At 39.6% G+C, this 23,806-nt stretch overlaps 1 protein-coding gene across 12 annotated transcripts; it reads left to right on the forward strand.

Moving 5' to 3' along the window:
* Window positions 1-309: 309 nt before the first annotated feature.
* FBXO47 (F-box protein 47) lies at window positions 310-19,878 on the forward strand. Of its 12 annotated transcripts, none has more exons than XM_059726997.1 (13): window positions 320-1,017; window positions 2,078-2,115; window positions 2,397-2,536; window positions 4,700-4,906; window positions 5,324-5,494; window positions 8,312-8,388; window positions 9,825-9,902; window positions 11,098-11,206; window positions 12,671-12,847; window positions 15,760-15,906; window positions 17,108-17,250; window positions 17,605-17,764; window positions 18,788-19,874. In XM_059726997.1, the coding sequence occupies exons 4-13, from the start codon at window positions 4,726-4,728 to the stop codon at window positions 18,898-18,900; spliced, it is 1,356 nt and encodes a 451-aa protein (XP_059582980.1). In that variant the 5' UTR covers window positions 320-1,017; window positions 2,078-2,115; window positions 2,397-2,536; window positions 4,700-4,725; the 3' UTR covers window positions 18,901-19,874. The 12 variants fall into 12 exon arrangements, with proteins under 12 accessions (XP_059582990.1, XP_059582989.1, XP_059582984.1 ...); XM_059727000.1 differs by having other exon boundaries at window positions 320-866; XM_059726999.1 differs by lacking the exon at window positions 320-1,017 and adding an exon at window positions 1,037-1,378.
* Window positions 19,879-23,806: the final 3,928 nt, after the last annotated feature.

The following is a 23,806-nucleotide window of genomic DNA, read 5'->3' on the forward strand; positions in this document are numbered from 1 at the left end:
TGACAGCAGGCTTGACAGCCTTCACACAGGGACGCCTTGAAGTGTCAGTGACCTAGCGCTCGTGAGATGGTGTGTGGTACTTGGGCAATCCCACGTTGGTGACAGTCAGGCCTTTCCTGCACTATTATGGCAACTTCATGCCTGGGATAACTCACACCTGTGATACTATGACACCCCGCAATACCACAGCAACAGCACACCCTGCGACCTGGTACTGCTGTGGCAACCCTCAGCATACGGCCGGTTTCGGATATGAGGCACAAGCAACTTTGGGTTGGTGTCGCCTCACGTTCCCATGGCACCCTCTGCTGCCAAGGGAACTGTGCACCCGCTGATAAGGCGTTGCCACCCAGCTCCACACACCCGCGTGGCACAAAGCCGCAACCAATATGGCGGAGGCTCAGGGACCACGCCGCAGCCATGAGGGGCCACCCGGGCGGGCGGGAGACTCCCTTTGAAACAGAGGGGAAGGAACCGCACGGAGTTGCCTTATATGGGAGTTAGCCTCGTTCTATATTCAAGAGGGGGCGTGGCTTTGCCTCATGAGAATTGCCTCGTTGTATATTCATGAGGGGGCGTGGCTTAGCGCGCGCCCGCCGAAACAATTCATAGCGGGGAGCTGTTCTGAAGGTCGAGGTCACAGAGGCAGCTGTGGAACCATTATTAATGATTCATGAGGGGGCGTGTCCCGGGGGGGCGGGCACCGCCTTGGAGCCTCCCTCCTAACCGGAGGAGGCCAAAAAAAGGCGGGAAGCCTGAGGCGGTTCAAAATACGCACTTAAAATACTAAACAAAACAGCTGGGGAGAAAAACCAAAACCGACCTTCAGCTATTTACTACTGGAATAAAGTATTTTGGTTTCTGTGGTAATTTCCTCTCTCTAATATATATGTATAGAGAGAGAGCTACTTTTCTTCTCTGCCACAATTAATACCATTAATTAATTAATTACACCACATTCATTAAACCAGCATTGCTGGATTAACAATATTGATTTCTGTGGTATTCTATGTATAGGTATGTCTATTACCCCCCCCCCCAAAAAAAGATACAAACACTTATATTTGTATTTCCCCCAGAAACAAGACATTAAAGCTTTCCCCCTCAACCTAAAAAAACCCTTTAAAATAAATCAATAAATAAATTACAAAATGTAAACTGTTGGCTAATATTTTAGCCAATTTAACTGCCATATTTTGGTACAGGCTATTTAAATCCAGTCAGCAAGAGCTGATTCTCACCTCTCCCCCCACATGCACACCCCCTTTTTCACCCCTCATAGGTGCCATCTTCTCTTCCTACAGGCCAGAGGTTTCCGCTGACAGATACCCTAGTGCAGTGTGTTTGTTGGGGGAGAATTTCATTCCAGTCAAACAGGGTTTGTAAACTATTGCTTGAAGGTTGGGTCTGCAAGCAAAATCTCTGTTGAGAATAAAATGGATATAGCTTAATTCAGAAGTATCTTTTTCTTTTTTTTTTTTAACCAATAATCATTCATTATAGAGACCCTCCAGAGCCGGGATTCAGAGTGCATGGATTGAAATGTGACCCGTGGGGGTGAAAGGAGGGTTTGTGGGGTTATAATGGATTCAGGTGAGGTTTGTTAAGTGCAGCCCAAGGTCCAAATGCAGTCCAAGGGCTGTGAAGCGAATCCTATGGGTCATATACCTCCAGAGTCATGAAGGTGGTTCCAGGGTTAAATTTAATTCCCAATGCAACTGAAAGGTCAAGCGTGATCTACAGCATCCCGTATTGCAGTCCAAGGGGCAACGAGAACCCGTATTGTGATAAAAAAGATGCTGGGGTTCCTTCTCAACTACAGGCTGGATCAAAGCCAATCACATTTTGAGTGAAAGCCAAAAAGTCAAGTGTAAAGGGGCTGTGAGAATCAGGCGACTTTAAACGAAGTCAGGTGCAGTCCATGAACTATTAGCATGCTGCCACTCCAGTTTTTGGCACCACAAAGTTTGGTCACTCTTTGGTTAGAGGTGTCTGTGTGTCAGCAGAGAACTGGAGAGATAATACCAATTTAATTTATGTTTATTGTGATTCATTTATTTCTTTGTGCAATGCCTAGGGAGGGAAGAAGCTAGAGTCCTGAAATTACTGTCTGAGGTAACTAAATATATCTATTTAATCTATACATAGCAAAACAATAATACAAATCTCAGAAAAATAGAGGTGCTCAGAACAAACATGCATTCATTGGAGAGTAATTTACTGGGTCTTTAGAGATAGAAACATAGGATAGAAAGATAGCTGAATATTGATGGCCTCTGGCTTATAAATAAGTCACTATATAGACAGGATAAGTAACAGAAAAATAATTGGTATTAATCATTATGAATTATAAAGTTAGTTTTTAAATGCCTAACATTTACCTATCTATCTTCCAGCTTTGATTAAGCAGCTCTTCAAACCAGAGGGTTCCAGACAGAGGCTTTTGAGGGCTGGACAGTCACTAAGTGAAATCCATTTTGTCACGTCCTTAGCTGAACTCCCTCAAAAATGCAAAACATATCATCGAGTACATGAAGTAAATGAAGCTTTGAATAGTCTTTAAAATATGACCCATAACATAAAGAATAAACATAATTTATGTTTGAACAACTGGCCTAATTCTGCTCCCAATTAAAACAATGAGTTTTTACCATTGAGTTCAATGGAAGCACAGATGGCTCTATTCTGATCACTCACCATGTTTAAGTGACTGCTCCTATATGTAATATTATCCAAAACTTTCTGTGTTCCTTTGTTGGCTTCAATAAGTCTAGTGCCGAATGCTTCTTTTTAAAAAAGATGAGGCATTCTCTCCCATATTGTAACTTTATTTCTAAAGTATGAATTAGCAAAATGTATAGGATTTAGCCAGCCTTGAATTAATTAAGTGGTAAAGAAGATAGCTGTGTTTTCTTTTTATTATAGACAACAGTTAAAGATTGTTTTTATTTTATATAACGTAAGGATTTTCACATCTTGGACCTGCAGCTATATGCATAAAACTGCTGCCAACTTAAAACTGTGCATTTATTTGTTTTCTGAAGGTGGTATTTCCTGCAGCAATACTATTATTTATTTTTGTTTTTTCAGTTGTTTTTAAATGTGTCAATTCTTTTGTCTCTTAAGTGGCTTAAAATAAAACAATGTAATATAAAAGTACCTGAATTTGCTCACAGGCCTTGTGAAAATTTAGGCTATGAGGTTTTATTTTGTTTTTTTTTCCGCCAGCCTGAAATATCTCATAATTTGAATATGCTTGCAATAATGTGTAATTCCCTTAAATGAACAACAAGCAAATGTATTTAAATATTATCCTAGCACGAAGCAGAAAATATAGTTCATTCAAACTTGTTTGTAATTGTCAGTAATTTTTTTAACTTGCTCCAGTATACTACTTCCACTGGAGATGTGGTGATTTGCTACATTATGTAAAATGGCTCTGTGATACTCTTGAAGCATACAAGCCATAGTTCTCTATGTTCAACAGGAAAGTTTTCAAAATTTGTTTTATGCAATTTCCATAATTTTTTAATCTTTCAAATAATAAGACCTACTCTCCTTGTCATTCCTAATGATAGTAATTAAGACGCTTCATTAATGGAAGAACAGAATCAATTGTGTAGCTACCAGTGTTCTCAACCCTTCTAATTTTATTGCAAGTCTCACTATATTTGGCAATATTCCTAAAGGCCAAGCACCTTGAGTCAAGCGACTGCATGAGAATCTCAACTTTTGCTTACAAGAAGTTGATAGCCATCATGGTTGCTTGGAAACATCAACTGAATGTATTTTAAAGTCTAAGAAACCAATGGCAAACAAAAAGTATCAATTTAAAAAATAAAATGTTTTGTCCTTTTTAAGTTAATCTCGTGCTATTTTGGGGCCTGACTCATGGTTTTTGAATGCTTGGGTTTGGTAACACTGTGCCACACATGGCAATATTTGCACATACTGTCCTTATAGCAAATTAAGTTATACATAAATTGAAATACAGCAGGGAAAATTAGTACTTGATACTCATTTACATTAAATTTTAATCTTTGTTTAAAGAGAGGCAAAAAAGACACACAATTTTTTGAATGGTATCCTTATCAATATTTAGTGTTCTATTATTTGATTAAAGTTACATGGTCTAAGAAGAGTATCGACTATGTCAGCCAAATAGCATCATACTTTTCTCTCCCTGTCACCCTTTTTAGTTTCCTCTGGAAATAAGCATGGTTTCATGAGTAACATGTCACCTATGTATTATGGGCTTGATAAGCCTCCCCAGTGTACTTTATAACAGATAGTATACAGATAGTAGTTCTTTCTCTACACCTTTTATTTTAACTTTTAACTATCTAACATCCTGATGCTGCCATACTAACACTGGGTACCTTTCCTCCCCAGATATGGAATTAGAAAGTAACAATAATTTTTCATTCATCTGCCACACATACACATTCTTCTTGTATAGAAAAGAGAGCAGTTTTACTCATTGTGTTGGGGAGGGAATATAAAACAAGAAGCATGAATATGGCTTTAGGATGGAATTTGCTAAATTGCATGTCATAACATTACATTTAAAGTAAAATTTATCCTACCCAAGTGGTAAGACTTTCATACTCCATTACTGCGTCACTCATGAATTATTTCATTTTATCCCCCTCATGGGTTTAATTTCCTTCCCTATATGCCTTCTGTGTTTTCTCTACAGGATAAATTTATGAGACTTACTGAAGAATGACATCCACTGTAAGTACCAGCTATACCTTGATTCCCAACCAGAAATACAGACGTAGTAACCGTCGCTCCAGACGGTTTTGCAAGATCCTGGACATTGATTCCCAATCTCTGTCAACACTGGGAGATTTTAAAGCACTGCCAGTAGAGATCTTTCAAATGGTCTTGGAACATCTTTCAGGTGAGAATCAGAGAGAAATTACATTACTGCCATTAGCTAATAATAATCAAATGCAAAAATCTGTTTTTTTAAATAAAAGTCATTTTGATTAATTCAGGCCCTATTGAAAATCAAAGAGATTTTTATTGAACTTGTTGTCTAAACTTTCAGCTTAGGTGTTTGAAGAGGTTCATCATCCAAAAAAAATGATAGTACTTAGGAGCTCTTTGAAGCACGTGTCTGACCACCATATATAAAGGTTATTTAATAGATCCACATGCATGCCTAATCATCTGGCAGAGGATTATATTTGTCTTTTTCGAGTTACTGATGTCTTTTGGCCTGCTTAAGTAGTGACCTATAGTAAAGTTCTTGATTACTGACTAGCATTGTTTTTGCAGTAAAGGTTTACAGATATACTGGGTTTTGCTTTTTCAGTGAAAGATATCAGCATGTTAAGCATGGTGTCGAAAACCATCAGCAACCGCCTTATTAATTACATCTCAACCCCATCAGGAAACAGAAGGCTTTTACAGCAAGACTTTCATAACCTTGAGCTATCTGGCAAGAGACAAGGATCCTGTATTTTAGAGCACTACAGAGCTCTAGGTGACCTTTATAATAGGAATGGTAACAATTAGAAGAAAACAAAAATTGATTAAAGAACTTCTTCAGTAATGTTTAGTGATTGATAATAGTGTACATATTTTACTATTTACTGTTTTCTAAAGTATTTATGCAGCCTTCTTTGAGGATAAAATTAATTCTTGTGTAGAGGGCCAGCAACATAGTCTATTAACCTAAATCCCATGACTTCCCATGCTCTCAAGTAAATATAAGCTGAAATAATTATTTCAGCACACACAAATAACTTTTGTAGTACCAATAATACTAGCAAAAAGGATACTTTGTATACTTTGCTTCCTCCAAATTTCATCTAAAGAACTATAAAAGGGGAAATAGGGGTTGGAGCAAAGCAAGTGTATTGCTCAGGGGACTAATAATGAGACAGAATATTTTCACCAATTTATCCATACTCAAATCCAGCCTAACTCCTGAGTGATCAAGCAACAGTATTATCAGAAGCCTGTTGGATAGTCTATGTGAAGCAAATTGGTGGTCTCATTTCATTTCCTAGAAGAAAAATATGCGTGTGACAAAAATGACCATCATGGTTGCCACTGATAAGCATTCTCCTTGTCAATCTTATATTGGAATTCGAGGACTGAAATGGGCATGAGCAGTAAATTTTCATTTCACCTTTAGGCCAAAGCTAAGGGGCTGCTTGCAGAAGTTTGCACTGTAGCTGTCTTGCTGTATTTGTTGTATACTAATTAAGATGTTTAATGGTAGGAGGATGGTATTTATTCTTGCTCTCACCTGCTCAACTTATTCTGGCACAGTAGAAAATAAATACTCAAAATAATGTTTCAAATGTCATTCTTATATAAAACATTGTGGTGCATTTTTAGCATATATGTTGATTTACCAAAAAAAATGCAGTTACAGGATGTAGGCATGTTACAGGATGTAGGCAGTCCCTGGCACACGTGTCAGAGCATGGCACACAAAGGCATTCTGCTTGGCACACGTGCCTTGGGTAAGGGACTGGGGCTGCACTGCCATGCTACAAGGATTGGGTCCCTTGTGGCTCCCCTACCATCCATCCCTGGCATACCAACATCTGACAAGTCAAGGTTGTGGGTGTTTTTGGTACTCTGCCCAAAAAACACTGCCAACCCCTGGTGTATTTAAATTTGAGAGAGTCTAGTGGAGGGCAATGAAAATGGTTAGGGGGCTGGGGCACATGACTGATTAGGGGAGACTGAGGAAACTGGGCTCATTTAGTTTGGAGCAGAAAAGGCAGAGGGGGGATTTGATAGCAGCCTTTAACTACCTGAAGGGTGGTCACAAAAAGGATGCAGCTGGACTGTTCCCAGTGGTGGCACATGACAGAATAAGAAGCAATGGTCTCAAGTTGCAGCAAGGGAAGTTTAGGTTTGAGCAGGTGGCTGGACTAGATGCCCTCCTGAGGTCCCTTCCAACCCTCATTTCTGTGATTTTTATGATTTACCTTAGTCACCCACCCTTTCAGTCAAAAGCAATGCAGCAACCATTTCCTTCATTTTATCTACTGTATGGCTTCCACTGGAAGAGAAACAAATGTAAAGAAATCCTAGTTTGTACCATATTGATATAAATCTCCTAAACTGATAAAATCCAATACTCAAATTGACACGATTTTGTTTTTACTTTTGGAATCAAAGTTACTCAGGGTCTTCTAACCTTAAGATGTTTTAAGAATCAAGATGTTCCAAAGTTAAAAAAGTGTCAAAGCTAGGCCAACTACAAGTTACCTTAAATTGCACATAGATTGCTTGCAGGATTTTGTAAATAACCTCAGTGTATATTTATTTTATTTTTAAAATCCCCAGGTTGACAGCTGTATTCATATTTGCAGATAGGTCATTTTTAAAGATTGATCTCCTTTTCAGGAATCTGATCCCAGTCCTGTTGAAGTCAATGGAAAGTTGACTTTGTTGTTTTTTAAACAAGTCCCAGAATGATAAAGTAAATGATATCTGCTATATTAGAATTCTAGCAACATATTTGCAGATTAGGAAAATAGTCTATTTAAAACTACAGGAAGTATATGACACATTTTCTGACATTTAAAAAATAACATGTTTCCTAGGAGACTGAAAATTTAGGGAGCATTTGAAAGCTATCCTTCAGATTTCTTGGATTATTAACAAACAATTTATATATATTTTGTTCTACCATAATTTTTTGAAGGGAAAGATGTTTAACTGACTTGCTGTCCATTGATTTAGAAAAAAAAACCCCGTTGCCTAGCAAACAGCTGTTGTGTATCATGACAAACTCCAGATCCTGGTATCCTAAACACTTACATTTTGAATCTTATGTACAAAAACACTCCTGACTCCTAGATATGTTTTACATTAAAACAATTCAGAATACCTCCCTATTTGACCATATGCTTGACTTAAATATTTTGGAAGTATAGCCTTGTATGATAAAGGGAAACAAGGATTTCCCAGTGTATCAGAAAATGTTACTTATTTTACTTCAAATTTGAATATTTTTAACAGCTGTAGTTCTAAAACCAATGTAATGATTTTTACTAGGTTCCAGCTGTGGCATGCATGGACTTTAAAACAAATTAGTTAACAAACTATGTTATAAGGACCTTGTATGCTCTCCATCATACTTTTTTACATAAAAGGCATCTGTACCACAATGGCCTGCACAAACTTTTACAATACACAGGTCATTGTATTGTACCACTTTTTGTTTGAAGGTACAGTGCTGTGTTGCTAGCATGGGAACATGTGCAGTGCATGCTTGAGGTATTTCAGTTATGTACTTCAATTGAATGGCATGTTTGTATGTTTCTGTTCACAGGTTTATTGCTTAAAAGGTGCACGCTACTGCTGCCCACAAAAGACAGGCTTAAATATATACACAACATACTCTCAGAAGTAAGCACATACTTCATTGCTCTGTTATAGTTTATATAGAGAGTCTTGTTTAGAATTGTCACCTGAACATTATACAGTTTCAAAAAAAATTCTGATACTAGATTTTAATTTAATTAATTTGTGGCATTTCAATGATGCTCATCACCATAATATCACATAATAATATCATTAATGTACTAACCTAGAATCAGTCCATTTTTCAGTTAAGTCATTTCCAGATATGTACATCAACATTTTAATATTTGGTTGCTTAAAATGATACATATCCACATTTAGGCAGTTAAATGGTTGTATTCTAGAGATGCTTTGCATTTATTACTCCAAATCATAGACAGTCATTGCTGTGTTCCAAGCTTCTGAAAGTTAGGCCTCTTTAAAATATGAAGTTAAGCACTTAACGTTATAACAATATTTTTCAAATACTAGATACATAGAGTGAGATTTTCAAAGAAAACAAGCAAGTTAGTTCCCCATTACCTCTCAAAAGTCAGAACATCAGATGCTTTATTTCCTTACACACTTTTTTTAAGTCTACTTTCAGCGAGTATAATCTTCCATAGAACTACGTCTTTTATGTTCATCTGTTCTATTGTTTATTTGATATTTTAGGACTATTACTAAATGTAAAATAGGTTTCACAGATGCAGATAATATTTGCCACATTTTAGTGAAATGAACATAGACTGAAGTTCACTCCTGTGAAGAGAGCCCATAGAGGGTGTGTATACAGCTTAAATTACACTCAACAAGCTTTTAATGGAACTCAGGTCTTGGGCAAGTTCTTTGCATAGGGATAAATTTTACTAGCATTTAAACATGTTTTGTTATTAAACCATAACAATTTGGGGTCCTGAAGACAGTGTATAAAAATGTAAGTAAAATATAATCTCTCTCTAAAGTCTGTCCAGCCATCTGTGGGAAATTAGATAGTCTCAGATTACTTCCAAGTGGACAATGGATTTGTTAAAAACCATCACTAAATGGGAACTTGATTAAGTAGTTCAGCAGAGATGCAAGATGCTGAACACTAGAAAAGAAATCCCTTTTTAACTCCAAAAATAAATGTTTCCATAGTGTTGCTGAACACTGCCGCAATCTACACAAGATGCTGACTGTGCAGTTGGTAATGCAGTCATTTAGTACTTGCATAATCAAGTACTAAATGACTGCACAGTAATCGGCATTACTGTGCAGTAGCCTCCCTGCATGGCTTCCTGGTGACACTGACTGCACAGTAGCTCATTACTGTTGTGCAGTAGCGTCACGTCATGGTTCATGCTAAGCAATGCTACTGTGCAGTAGTAACAAGCTACCGTGTAGTCAGCATCTCGTGTAGTTGCAGCGACTGGCAGCGTGGAAAAGTTTTAATAGACATAATTTTATTTTGAATTAAACTACATTGGTGATATGAGCTTAACAAAGTTCTGTCTTTGCAGGTTTCCTGTTTTAAACTTAATGGTTGTCCAAATCCTTTGCATTGCTTAGGATTACAGTGTTATGGGGTATTTCTACAGGTATAGTACCTTTCAGAAAAAAGAAAGTGGGTGTTACTAACATAAAAACCAAAATTTGTTCTGTTATAAATTTGTCAGTCTTGAAGTAGTTAGCCTTTCAAGAAGGTTGCAGATAAATACAATCTTCATCCAACTCAGTTATATAGAAAAACGTTGGGTTGAAGCTGGTTTGCAAGACAATTTAAACCCTAACATTACTTTCAAGCTCCAAGCGAATGCATTTACTCACTCTACAATTGTCTGAATTTTCTTTCTGGTAGTTAAGATAGTTGATTTTATTAGTCTGGGTCTTAGTAGTAGCCTGTCTCAAATAATAAACTGTTAATTAAAAACCTATTAGAAATACATAGGGGCTATTTTACAACATTGCTTCAAACTTAAAATTCACAAGCCACTAAACCAGGATCCTCTGTATTAAGGTGGAAATATTGCATAGCTCGAGGTCTGTAATAAAATGGAAGAATTTGTGATAGCTATTTGATATGCAAAGAAATCAATATCAAGTCCACAGGTTCAGCAATCAACAGTGTATTTTCTATGATAACTACTCTGACTAAAAACAACTTAGTAAAGGCCTAAGAATAGACATTTTAGCACTGAAGTTGAGTAAGGTATTTGGTGTCAAATGCTAGGCTTGTTATTTGTGATTTGCTTCTCTGGGACTAAGCAAAGGAGACTGAGCTAGATTCCAATTTCAGTTTCACCCATGGAAATCTAGAGAAAGACCACTGACTTCAAAGCTAGCATCTAGGCCAATGTTTCTAAGTTGCAGCGTTCTTAATTTTTATTAACCATTACATTAGCATTCAGAGAGTTATAAAAACAGAGCTGAGGTCTTTATAGCAAGAAAAAGGATTCTGTATACATTTATTTTCCCCTTGGACTTAAGCATCTTTGAGTCAAATGTTTTGTTACAGGATACATTTGGGATCTCACTGTTGTATAGATAATTTAGATATGGCTGCAGAGATTATTAATGATATTCTTAAAGCCTGCAACATGTCTATTTTGAAAACAGGAATTAAGGTAGAAATAACATGTAGTAATTCAGATGTACTAGTAGTCTTTGTTATGCAAGTTTATTCTCTCTAAAGATACAGAAAAATTATATCACATGTAAGACTATTATAACCTGCATTGAGATTTCAATCTATATAACTCTCTATGCATTTTCCCCTTCATTTGATGCTTTCAGATGCTAACAGCAGGCTGGGATGAGCTAGAGTGCCATCGGGTTTTCAACTTCCTCTGTGAGCTGAGCAATCTACCCCGTAAAATGCAGACAGTTGTCAGCAGCAAGCCAGGTAAATACTTGAAATAGAAGAAAGACCTGGAAAACAAGAACTGTGACAACAGTCCTTATTTTCCTAGCATGACAGCTGCATCATCCTTTTTCACTGACAGTTCAGGAAATAGATTCAGGTTATTGCATAGGGGAGAGATTACCAAGGACCCAGACTTAAGGATGTTTTTTGGTCACATGAACATCATGGTACCTGTGCCTTAGTTGATCCTTATGAACAATGTACTAGCTGTGGCAAAAGATTAAAAAATGGGTGATATGAAGGTGGTAGCATGCCTACATACAGTGGAATTTATTTATTTTCTTATGAGAACTACATCCCATGTGGTGAAGATAATTGCTTTGAGAGAGATTAGTTTTTATCTTATCTTTGCATTAATTTCAGTTTTGTAAAGTGCATGTGTGTGCATATAAATATGTATATATCCATACGTCTCCAGAAGAAAGTAACTGCAAGTGAAAAATATATTCTTGGCTTTTATATGTTAGCAAGGTCCATAAGATAAGGAAAAAAAGTTATGGATATATATTACTTTTTCCTTATCTTATGGACTTTACTAATATAGAAATTGGAAAAGTCCAGAAAAGGAAAAAGTTCTGGATATGTATGATTTTTTCCTTATCTAATGGACTTTGCTAACATAGAAGCAGACACATTTTGGTAACTTGCTTTATGTTAAATTAGAAATCTTAATTATCAAAATATATATAATTTCCATACACAGTATAACAACCCATTCTTCACTTTATTACTCAGTGCCTGTTACCAATGCCAAAATGATGCCGCACAGTAAAAAAAAAAAAAATCGGGGTCATTGTCTTATCTATAGCTTAAAACACAGCACTAAAATGACATATGGTCCACAAGAAATCCTCAACTGACTCAGTGGAGTACCTAGTATTTAATTTAAAAGATTCATGTATGGCTGGCCCTTTGCATAAATGAGTATAAAAGCTAAGCTTGCAGTCCACTACTATTTCCTCTTGTTGCCATCATTTGATGGCAGGCAGAAATAATAACAAAGTAATTGAGTGTGCCTGAAATAAGGCATGAGGAATAGCAGGGAAATAAAAGTTATCAGGCAGGTAAAACCTGGTTTTGAATCAGTGTAGTATGTCCATTAAAGATATTCTGGAATAATTACAGTGCACATCAGTCAGGCCCCGAAGCTCTTATTTGTTCCAGTTTAACGCTAGCATAATAGCACCGACTTCAACAATTTTATGGTAGTTTGTTTCATGTTGATATGCAATGAGACTTATGCCTTGAAATTGCAGTGGAAGTTAAATATTTAGGCTCCCTAAACTTCTCACTAGGAAACCCTCTGCTTCTTTAGATGCCTAAATACCTTTAAAAATCTGGCCCTGTGTCCACATATCCTTAAAACTTTGTTTTACCTATTCTTTAAAATCAAGAATATTACCAAAATCTTGCGTTTATAACGTACAAATTCCCTTGTCTCAGGAAGTGCCCGAAAGCTGGAGTTGCGGATACGGCTATATTGTCGCAGCGTCCTGCTGAACCACTGGATTCATCGAAGTGATTCTGCATTTTGGCTGACTCGTATCTTAAAACCATGGCCAATGGTTAATCAAGCTCGGTTGCTATACATCATTTTTGGGCCAGTCTCTTCTCTAGATGGTGAGCAGCTTTCCCAAAAATAAAGAAGAGAAAAGAAAAAGGAGATTGATATTTTGATTTGTGTACTATACCAGAGCCTCTGGGGACAACCATGACACTGCGTGGTGGCCTCACAATTCCTGCCCTGCTCTGACACTCTGGGTACCCTTCCTTTTTTACCCTCTCATCTGCCACTCCTTGCTGTTTTTATTTTATCTTGAGAAAGGGAGGCTGCCCAGGGTCCCAAAGCGAGCCTTTGTCTATTAGTAGTCAGGGGTTCCTCACACATCTTGCTGATCCCCATCCTGCCCTCAAATGCTAGGTGGGCCCTCCTGACCAATCGGTGCCCCCAGGTCACCTGTTGCTTTAAGAGCTACTCATGGCCTCTGACCTCTCCTACAGCCATGCCCATGCCTTGCAGATGTTATGGGTTATCATTGAGGTGAGGCAATTTGCCCCCACGGCAGCATGAAACTACTTGGAGCCTCCACTCCCTTGTTGGGGCTTTGGCCTTCCCAGCTTCTGCCTCTACTCTCACTAGTCCCTTAGCCTAGGCTCACTGCATCAGACCTGGCTTCTGGGTCCCAGTCCTAATCTCGCCATCTTGGGCTCTGGTTTTGCCTCTTTTGGGCTTCAGACCCCTGGGCCGGTTCTAGCCCCTTTTGGGCTATGGCCTTCTCTGGCCTAGACTTTAACCCTTCCCAGTTGCCACTTGTCAGCACCTTGAGCCCAGGCTCCAAACAGCCTCTTGGGCACCACTCTAACCTTCTTCTCCCCTGTTAGTCACAGTCTAGTCCACCAATGTAAACTAACAAAAATGTAAGCCCACTGGCTATAATGCAAACTATCCCCATACTGGGCCTGCACATAAATCCCATCCTGCTGGCTGTACAACTAACCATCCCCTCATCCTGGGTCATATATCTCTGCAAGCCATGAATGACTGACTTGCAATCCTCCAGGACAGCTTAGGTGTCAGCCAGGCACTCCTCTGCAGCCTTCTGTTTCAGGAACACTTCTCTCAGCCACTTGCAAGGCCAGACGGCCTGCCTCAGCTCAGGCCCTGAGTTTATGCCTCTCCCAAACCCTGCCCTTCCCATCAGGTGGCTTCCCAGCTACCCGCAGTGGCTTCTAATTAGAACCTGATGGCTAACCTGCACAGTAGCTTGTGACAGCTGCTCTGGCTACTTTAGCAGTTCCCTAGAGCTGAGCTCTGCCCTATTGTGTTATTACAATCTAGCACTGTGATAGGCATGAATAGCTTCTTCCCCCTGGCTGCCTATTTCCCTGTAGCCAGCTCATCATGGGCAGTGTTTCCCCCTGACCTGGGGTACTCTCTCTGGTACTGCTTTTCTCTTAAAGTAACAGGACCTTCTGGCTCCGATCTGCCAGACAATTTCTGGAAATAAATGGATTTTCAAAAAACCAGTGAGTGTGTGGAGTAGATGTACCTTCAGCCAAGAGATTGAGCTATGTATCTGAGCCTGAGGTGCTACTGCAGCCCATGAGTCAGGGCACAACAACAACCTCTTTACCCTTTGTTTGTTCCAAGCATGAATGCAAGTTGTGAACCCACTGGTGACCCCTCTTCTATCACCCTGCCCAGTCACAACAGCTCTTTCCTCTTTCTATAAAGGGTGGTGCTATGGGACTTTCCAGCAGCAATGAAATGTGAAGTTTGCTGTGTAGCTTCTCTGCCTACCAACTCCTGGTAGTGCAGAAATACAGTGGTGTCCTCTGTTTGGAGCTTTGCCAGGGGAAAAAGGAATCTCACCCCCAGAGAAGCAGCACCTGGGTTTCTTGAATTTAACTTCGGAATGCAGCATCTACCTCTGTACAGATTTATTATTCCTAGCAAACTGATTATTGTTTCAAGATTTTTCTTGACTCAGTGGGCACATCTACACAAGACGTTTACTGTGCGTTGGACTAATAACACTGTGCAGTACAGCATCACAGTACAAAATGTGCTTATAGCCTACTGCACAGTGTTAAGCTAATGCACAGTAAGCATCATTATTTAACTGCATTGGTGCTAGTGTGCAGTAACTTTAGTTACCGTGCATTTAGTTAGTACTTTGTTAAGGAAATAGTAAACTAAATATGCATTATCTAAGGCACATTAATGAACATATAGACACACCCAGTTTATGTTAATTTGTGAAGAAATTTAAGTGTCCAAGGATCAGTTTTTAGATTTACTATTGTACAGCTTTACACTGGTGCTGATTCTCCTAATTTACAGTAGTGTGAGAGAAGAATTGATCACTTAATGTTAGTTATGCTATAAAAATCAAGAATTTCCAGGAATGTTTTTGTTTTGTTCTGTTTTTTTTAGCTGTGTTAGTGTAAGCTCTTCAGAACAGCAGTTCTGCTGGTTTTTATTTGTTTGAATGGTGCTGTGCACTCCTATGATGTATAGGTTGCATTTTTTGCCAAGCTCTGAATACATGCAAATCCAACTGAAATCAATAGGAACTTAAGTATCTCTGAACGCTAGGCCCTATAGAAGTAGCAAAGAATGATATTGAGTAGAAAAATGAACCCTTCATCTGTTTAACCCAAGCTTCTTTAAAACCATTGTTAAAATTACATATAAATGAAGAAATTGCAGAGGCTATATTTTCCCCTCCTTTTTCTCCATCTGTATGGTGTCAAGGTAATCTTAGCATTGAATCAGAAGCATGTGTGCCTTTTTGCTAACAAATTTATTTTTTTTCAAGTAAACACTAACACTGTGTTTCCTGAAAGATTTGTGCTCGTCTCTAATGATTTCTCTGCAACCACCAATGTTTTTTACCAGTAGCGAGTTAAGAACTGCCCAAATCACCTTTTTATCCCCCCAAACCATGCTTTGCTTCCAGGCTATACATGCTTCCTTGTTTAGCGGGCTGCTTTGCCACTTAGTGGTGATTGTGATTAATGTTACCCAGGACACGTGGTCTGGCAGAAAATGATAGAAGGACCAACAGACGAAACCAGTTTAAAGGGTCTTGCTGATGCCATTAAACTCCTGTATGACACAGAAGCTAAAGAGTGGACTGCAGATGATGTTATCAGTCTTGTGGATGAATTGTCAGGTATGTTTTTGCTTTTATCATAGAAATGGGATCATATAACCATACCTGGCCAGAGTAGAGATAAATGGGTTTCAGATAGAGCAAGACTGGGGCTCTCTGAGCACTTTATGATAGCTGTACTAGAAAAGTTAGTGTCCCAGATGGAAGGAATCAGCACTGCCTATGAATGATGAGCTGTTCATCCCAAGAGTGAAATGCTTTAAGTAATAATAGATTCATCATTTTAGAAATTAATATTGTTATATGAAAGAGATGCTTGTTCAATTGTTTAATTTTATTCAGTCATCTACTCCAGTGGTTCTCAACCTTTTTTGTACCAGGACCCACTTGTAAACATCAATGGCCAGTCCTGACTCAGTGCCCCTCACTCTGGGTCCCCTGCCCCCAGTCCCTCAGTGTGTGTGTGGAACAGGGGGTAGGTGTATGGGGCAGGAGGGTGGGGCCCTGGCAGGGGATAGCAACCTGCCAACCTGCAAGGGAAAAGCCGTGGTTTCCCACGTTTTTCTCCTTTAAAGGAGAATCCATTTTTAAAGCTTGTTCTCAACCCTTTCAAATATTCTTGTGACCTAACCCATGGCTTGAGAAACACTGTTCTACTCAAGTCCTGTTTGCTACCTGGATATTCCATCCTCAGGGTTGAAAACCTAGAAGTGAAGTTAGCTTCCCATATTTCTAGCCATTTTGTATATTTCCATTATTCAGACTAATTCAAACATAACAATAAATAGGCAGCATACATGATAAAGATTTTCCAATAGCTTAATTTTTAACAAGCTAAAAAGGCTTTATTAGAAATGTAGATAAGAGCATTTTTTAAATTTGATCTTTTAAACAGTTCTCTTGTTTCTTCAAACAGACTAGGGTTGCTGTTATGAATGGATCTGGAATCTATACCAAAGAATCTGTGAACTCTCCTAAACTAAATGGACAATATAAATGTTTAAATTTTGAGAGATTGTATTGTGGATTTTATTATTATCAGCCTTAATACAATCCATTTGGGCTCTATAGTAGCTCTGTATCTCCAGATGAATTGGAATAGGCTGTCCCCTCATAAATGTTATGTACTGAATGCAATGATTCATAACTTTAAATGTTTCCCAAATTGTTTTCCTGTAAATCCTTCTTTTAGTGTAATTTTAAGTATTCACTGAGTCTCTTGAATCAAAGGTCATGCAAATTCTTTGTATTTTGTTACAAGTGGTTCCCCGAGAATGGCTTATGGAAAATAATGCTCGTCTCCTTATCCTGAGTGGGAACAACATCTGTTTCACCTTCATGGCCAGTAAAGCTGTGAATGGGCGGGCTGTTGAGCTGGCCAGGCTAATGGTCTTTCTAGCTTTGGTGAGTACTACATCTGCAGTTCTGCTTTCCCAGACCTCAGGGTTTCTTTTTCTACTGACATTGGTGTAACTTTATCAAGAAGCCTGTCTCTCAGTTGCCTTACTTTCCGGCAGCATGTAGGAACCTTACCAGATCTAACCCGAGAAAAAATGTTGGTTCATTCAGCATAAGGTGAAATTAAAATTCTTCCACCAGAATAGCCTGGGTCAAATAGATGTATACCATCCCCTTCAAGTGTCCTGTTACAATGGGAATTCTAGAGCAGGAACGAGCCTGATCATTTTAGGCTGATTTACTTTTATAACCTCACTGTCATTGAGGCTACATAATTACAATATTTCTTATGTGCACCAGGTCTGTGAGAAGGACCTGTACTGTATGGACTGGACAGTAAAAATGATGCAGAAGGTCTGCAAAGTTTTCAGCACTCCAGGAGAGAAGAATAATTTCCTGCAGAGTGTTGAGAATGCGTTTGCTCACCTGATCATGGATATGCTGCAGTCTGTAATGTCTGGTAAGTTCCAGTGCCTGTCGACAAACTGCTATCCCCTTAAACAGGACTCAGCCAAGATTCAAGCACAGGAGGGAATGGGGAGCTACTGTTCTCACAGCTCCAGCCTGGACCCCTTCCTCATCACCTAGTGCTATGTATGGAGTGGTTGGGGGCCTTACAAAAGATGAGATATGACTTTTATATTTACAGTGTGCTGTTGGTTGATTTATGTTATGTGGTTTGGGTTGTTTTAATTTGGTTTTGTTATCATAAGGAGTGTGTATTTTAAGATTATGCTAAAACACTTACTGGCAGAGCTTTAAAAGAGGCACTTTTTGTAGGAATAAAATATACAAGCCATCAGTAGGAATGTGTTTAGTAACAGATGCTCAACTGTGTAAATAGATTCAGGATAGAGGTAACCTGTAGGCAATCTAAGAGACCTCTAATGGTTCAGATACTGACATTTACTTAATGTTTCTAAACATATTGATGGCATCAGTGTACCTCACTTTTTTGCTCCCTTTTAACCAAAAGTGTCCAGACTTTGCTTAAAGGATATTGGCTTGTCCAGAGATTATGAACTGTACTTATATGCTGAGTTCTCTTTTGATTCCAGCAGAAGGTTGTTTGAATGCTAGGGCCTGGACCCTTTCTGGGCTGCTTCTCTATCCAATATCAAAGCACTTGCAGACTGAATTGTTAAACTCTTTAAGCTGCATTTGTTCCTTGGTCCACATATTTGTCAGCTTTGATATAATCCCAAAACAGGTTATAACTGCAAGCAAGAAAGATATACGCAGTTAGGAAAATTTCTTTCTTTCAAGTATGATTGTTTTTGTCTATCTTTGGTCAAACTGGCTATGGAATTCTGGAAAGAGAATCTTCTAGGCTATTACAGCTAGCCAAGAGCTATCTTTTGTCTAAGTGGAAACTACTTGGCTTCTGCTAAGATACTGCATGAATGAATTCTGGTATCTTCTGCCTTCAAGCAAATCTTGTTTTTATTAACTATTTTTTAAATATTTCTTTTGTGGTACTTAGGAGATCGTGATGAAGACGACAGCAGTTTTTTTAATCTGTTTCATCTTGTGAATGCACAAGCTAACTTCCATAAAGAAATCTTGTACCTGACCTTGAGAAGCACCTCCACCTAGCTAAGACTTTTAGAGAAAGGTGACCTACTTCCTTCCCCCATTTTTTTTTCTCGCACATGCAAAACAATGTTAATCTACCTTTTAAGTTTGCTGTCCAGGAGGCTGACTGGAGATGCTAGCAGAATACATATCAGAAGAATTATAAAAAAAAACTTCTGGAAAGTACTGTGGTATCTCAAAGACTCTGTAGCTTGGCCCTGTACAAATTTCTCTGTGGCTTTGTGTCACAATTGCTGAGGAGACAATATATGGCATTCCATGATTCAACTGCTGAGTATGGGAATATACACTGCGTTCTTTTCCCACTGTGTGTGTGTTTGCATACAAAATAAAAATGACATGGTTTTCATATTTCATGCACATCCACAATTAAAGAATGTTATCTTAGATCAAAACAGAAAAATATCTTGATCTTTCAGTTTTATTTTCTTTGTGGGATCCATTAAGACATATAATTAGAGAGGGATGGCCAGGTTTTTCAAATTTGCCAAAGTATCTGTAATTAATTTTATTTTCTTAGCTTTGGAACACTACAGTAGTAATATTGCATGGATTGTTCACTAGATTTTAGCTCAGGAAACATCCTTTAATATAGCCCTAACTTTTTGGTTAAGAAAGGCAAAAATAATTTTTATACTGGATGACAAAACAGAACCAGCTTCAAATGTACCTAGCTATTAAATGTGGGTAATAACTAGATTGTTTACACAGGAAAAATACATATTTTTGCAATTTAACTAAGTCAAAGAAGGGTGTTAGAACATCTACAGGTACTTAAGATCACTGTTTTTATTGAAGTATATAAGTAAGTATCCTATTTAAAAAACATAGTATGGTATATAGTATGGGCTGTGCGAAATTTAGCTGCCAGTTTTGTTTCGACACTGTTTCAATCTGTTTCAAGGTTGAAACAGCAAAATTGAAATGGAACAGATATAGTTGAAACAGCCTCGAAACAAAATGAGGCAAGTCGAAACGTTTCACTGTTTTGATGCAGTTTCGATGTTTTGCCCACAGGCTATAATGGGGAAGGACAAAACAGCCTATAACTTTTTAATTTCTCACCTGATTTAGGTGAAACTTGCAGGAATGGTAGCCCCTTCTGAGGGCACGAAGCCTGCCAAGTTTCAAGGAGATAGGTGGAGGGAGTTCGAGGAAACTGCACCCCACAATTTTGAAAGCAAAACTTGTGTCACATGTATGTGTTAAACCACAGTGGGGTCAAAACTGCAGGCATGCTAGCCCCTACAGAGGCCACAAATCCTGCCAAGTTTCAAGGAGATAGGTGCAGGGGTTTGGGGGAAACCACCTCAAGCAGTGAATAGCAAAACTCATGACACGGGTGACACTGTGTGTGTTAAGGTGCAGCAGAGTGAAAGTTGCAGGCATGCTAGCCTCTGCTGAGGCCACAAAGCCTGCCAACTGTCAAGGAGATCGGTGTGTGGGGAGTCTGGGTTCTGGGGCCCTGCGTCTCTAGCTGCTGACAGGCAAAACTCATGACATGGGTGCTTGTGCAACTGTCTCTGTCTTGGGGCGGAAGCAGTTCCTGGTTCTGTATTAATTCTTTCCTCTCCTTAGTCTGTGGTTTTGTAGGTGTTAACCCTTGCTCATTAACTCATTATCCTGGCTAGCTACTGTGTATTGAGCTGGTTCCTGAGTGAAGCATGATTGTTTGCGTAACACAGTAGTTTGCTAGCACAAGCACCCATGCCATGAGTTTTGTCTGTCAGCAGCTAGGGGTGCAGGGCCCCAGAACCCCCCTGCACCAATCTCCTCGACAGCTGGCAGGCTTTGTGGCCACAGCAGGGCCTAGCAGCCAGGCCTGCAGTAGTTCCCCTCCCCCCTGCCCCCCTCATGCCCCAAGACAGACACAGTTGCACAAGCACCCATGACATGAGTTTTGCCTGTCAGCAGCTAGAGGTGCAGGGCCCCAGAACCCAGACTCCCTGTGCACCTCTCTCCTTGACAGCTGGCAGGCTTTGTGGCCTCAGCAGAGGCTAGCATGCCTGCAGCTTTCACCCTGCTGCGCCTTAACACACGCAGGGTCACCCATGTCACGAGTTTTGCTTGTCTTCTGCTTGAGGTGCAGTTTCCCACAAACCCCTGCACCTATCTCCTTGAAACTTGGCAGGCTTTGTGGCCTCCATAGGGGCTAGCAGGCCTGCAGTTTTGACCCCACTGTGGTTTAACACATACACGTGACACAAGTTTTGCTTTCAAAATTGTGGGGTGCAGTTTCCCCAAACCCCCTCTGCCTATCTCCTTGAAACTTGGCAGGCTTCATGCCCTCAGAAGGGGCTACTATGCCTGCAAGTCTCACCTAAATCAGGTGAGAAATTAAAATGTTATAGGCTGTTTTGTCCTTCCCCATTATAGCCTATGGGCAAAACGTCAAAACAGTTTCACTGTTTCGACCCTGTTTCGAGGGAACAAAATGGAACAGCTGTTTCAAATTGAAACAAAATTCGAAATGAAATGCTGTTCAGTCAAAATGTCGAAACACTGGTTGAAACAGAATGCTGCTGTTTCACATAGTCATAGTACATAGTTATAAAACTAAAACTATTTCATTCATGCCAAACAGTATTTATTTCACTGTGGGTTACTTAGGGTATCTACTTTCTTTATATTATTAAATTGCCTTTTCCCCCTATCAGGAATAGTTTCCTAGTTATTTAAAGTTTATGAAGGGCCAAATTATGTCCTGTATAAGGAACAGGTAGATCCTCAGCTCTTATAAACTGTTATAATCATGATGGTGTATGCCAGCTGGTGATCTGACTCCTGGTGATTCCCACCATACTGAGATTGTTGAGATTTTTTTCTTGGTGGGGAGGGCCAGAGGATGGGGAGGAAGTAGTTAACCATATAAGTAAGAATAAAAATTAGCTACAGTTGTATGTCTTGCTCACATTTTCTGAAAACCTTAAGTGTATGCCTGTAGATGGTAAAGGTGATACTTTTCTTTTAAAAACAAAATAACATGTCAATATGTGAATTTTGTCTTTTTTAAATCTATTCCTTTTCCAGGTGTACCTTTCTTTACACTTAGGAGCACACAGCAGTTGTTTTTAGTTCTGAACCTGAGCTGTGATTTCCTTTCATCACTGAATTACTCGTTGTGCAAGGTCCCTGACAAATTCATAGTCTAATGAATTAATCAGTCACACTTGAACTAAAAGCAAATGCTAACAGAATTCTAGCAGTCAAGGTGTAGCCAAACTGGAGACAGATTTGCAGGTGCAATCTAAGAAGAAGATGGCATACTATAGTGCTAAGGCAGGAGGTTCACCAGTTCAAAGCAAGCCAAATCTTGGGAAACTAACTTTTCAGATATGGATGGACTTGAAGAAATATGCTACTAGTGATAGTAGGACCCAGATATGGATGCATTTGACATCCCTTTATCAAACAGTCAATAATTCAACAAGGGATGACTAAGTGAGGGAGGACATTATAGAAAGGTTATTTTGGGGGAGAAACCTTGCCTCAAGTGTTCACAAGCTTAAATTTCAATGGAAGAATAAACAAATGCTGATCGGTAACTAAGGCATTAGGTTTCCAAAGGTTAAACTTTGATAAACTAAAGGTTCTGATTCGCAATGTAATCTGGACTGTGAAGCTCAGGGTCCTGAATGTGAAAGAGGTCTGATATTGCTTCAAACCAGAGTGCTAAAAGTGTAAGAAATCTATCCCAACCAAGGAGGAAAATTGTAGGAAGCTAAATGAACAAATACATGCCTAAAAATGATATTGGGAGGAAGCAGAGAGCCTATAAAGAGTTGAGGGGGAGGAAGGGGAAGGACTGATTCGTTAGCTCTGTCCTAGAGGTTAGGAAGTACATTGATAAAGTGAGAATTGCCAAGAGTGGTACTGAGTTGGACCTTGCAAGGATACTAAAACAGTCAAAAGTATTTCAGTGCAGGATTCAATTGTTTCCAGCCCAATTGGCACAGGAAGCTTCAGGTGTGGTATCAAATATTTTTAACAAATCTGTCAAATCAAGGGCGGTGCCATTTGGTTGGACAACAACAAATGAATTGCTTAGTTATTTTAAGGAGTGGGAAAAAATGGATCCAGGAATATGTGGACCTGTGAGTCTGATCCAGTAAGCCTGCAGGGCTTTAGAATTAAAGTTTTAAGGAAAGGACAAATAAAGGCAAGGGTGATTGAGTTAAAGTATAACAATGGTTTACCAAGAGTAGAGAGAGGTAATTAACCATATTAACCTGCCTTTTACCAAAGATTAACTTAACAGGTTTCTTTGATAAGAAGACTAATTTTCTAGGCAAAGGAAAAACAGTGTATGTAACTAGAGGTGCACTGATACATCGGTCCAATATCGAATTGGCACCAATATAAAGAAAATTGACTATGTCGGAAATTGGTCTGATGTGGCTGACACTTTGGCTGATAAATGCCTGTGTGTGCACGCAGCCATAGCGCAGCATGCAAGCAGTGAGAAGCACAGCCTGGCAGCAAGGAGAGCTGCCTCCAGCTGGTAAGTCTGTTGTAGTGAAAGGGGAGGGGGAGAGAAGGGGCTTGGCAGGGGCAGATCAACGCCCCCTGTGGTGAGCAAGGGAGTGGAGTTAGGGCTGGGGTAGGAGCTGCCCTGCTGGGGCAGGGCAGGCACACAGCTCATCCAGGGGGCGTGGGGGGCCCCGGCTCCCACCACTGTGCACTGCTCGCCCAGGACAGCATGGGGGGGGTGTCCCTGGATCTGTGTGGGGCAGGCTGGGTGGGCTGCAGCTGCAGGCTGGGGGCCATGCTGCACTGTGCTTGGGGTGGGTGTTGGCTGTGCTGGGAGGGGGCTATGAGAGAGCTATGGTGAAATTTGGGGTGTCTGCAGCCCTCCTCCCCATAGCTCCCCACCCAGCACCGCCGCTGCCCACCCTGAGCGCAGTGC

Source organism: Alligator mississippiensis, chromosome 4, assembly GCF_030867095.1.
Source record: "Alligator mississippiensis isolate rAllMis1 chromosome 4, rAllMis1, whole genome shotgun sequence".
NCBI lineage: Eukaryota > Metazoa > Chordata > Crocodylia > Alligatoridae > Alligator > Alligator mississippiensis.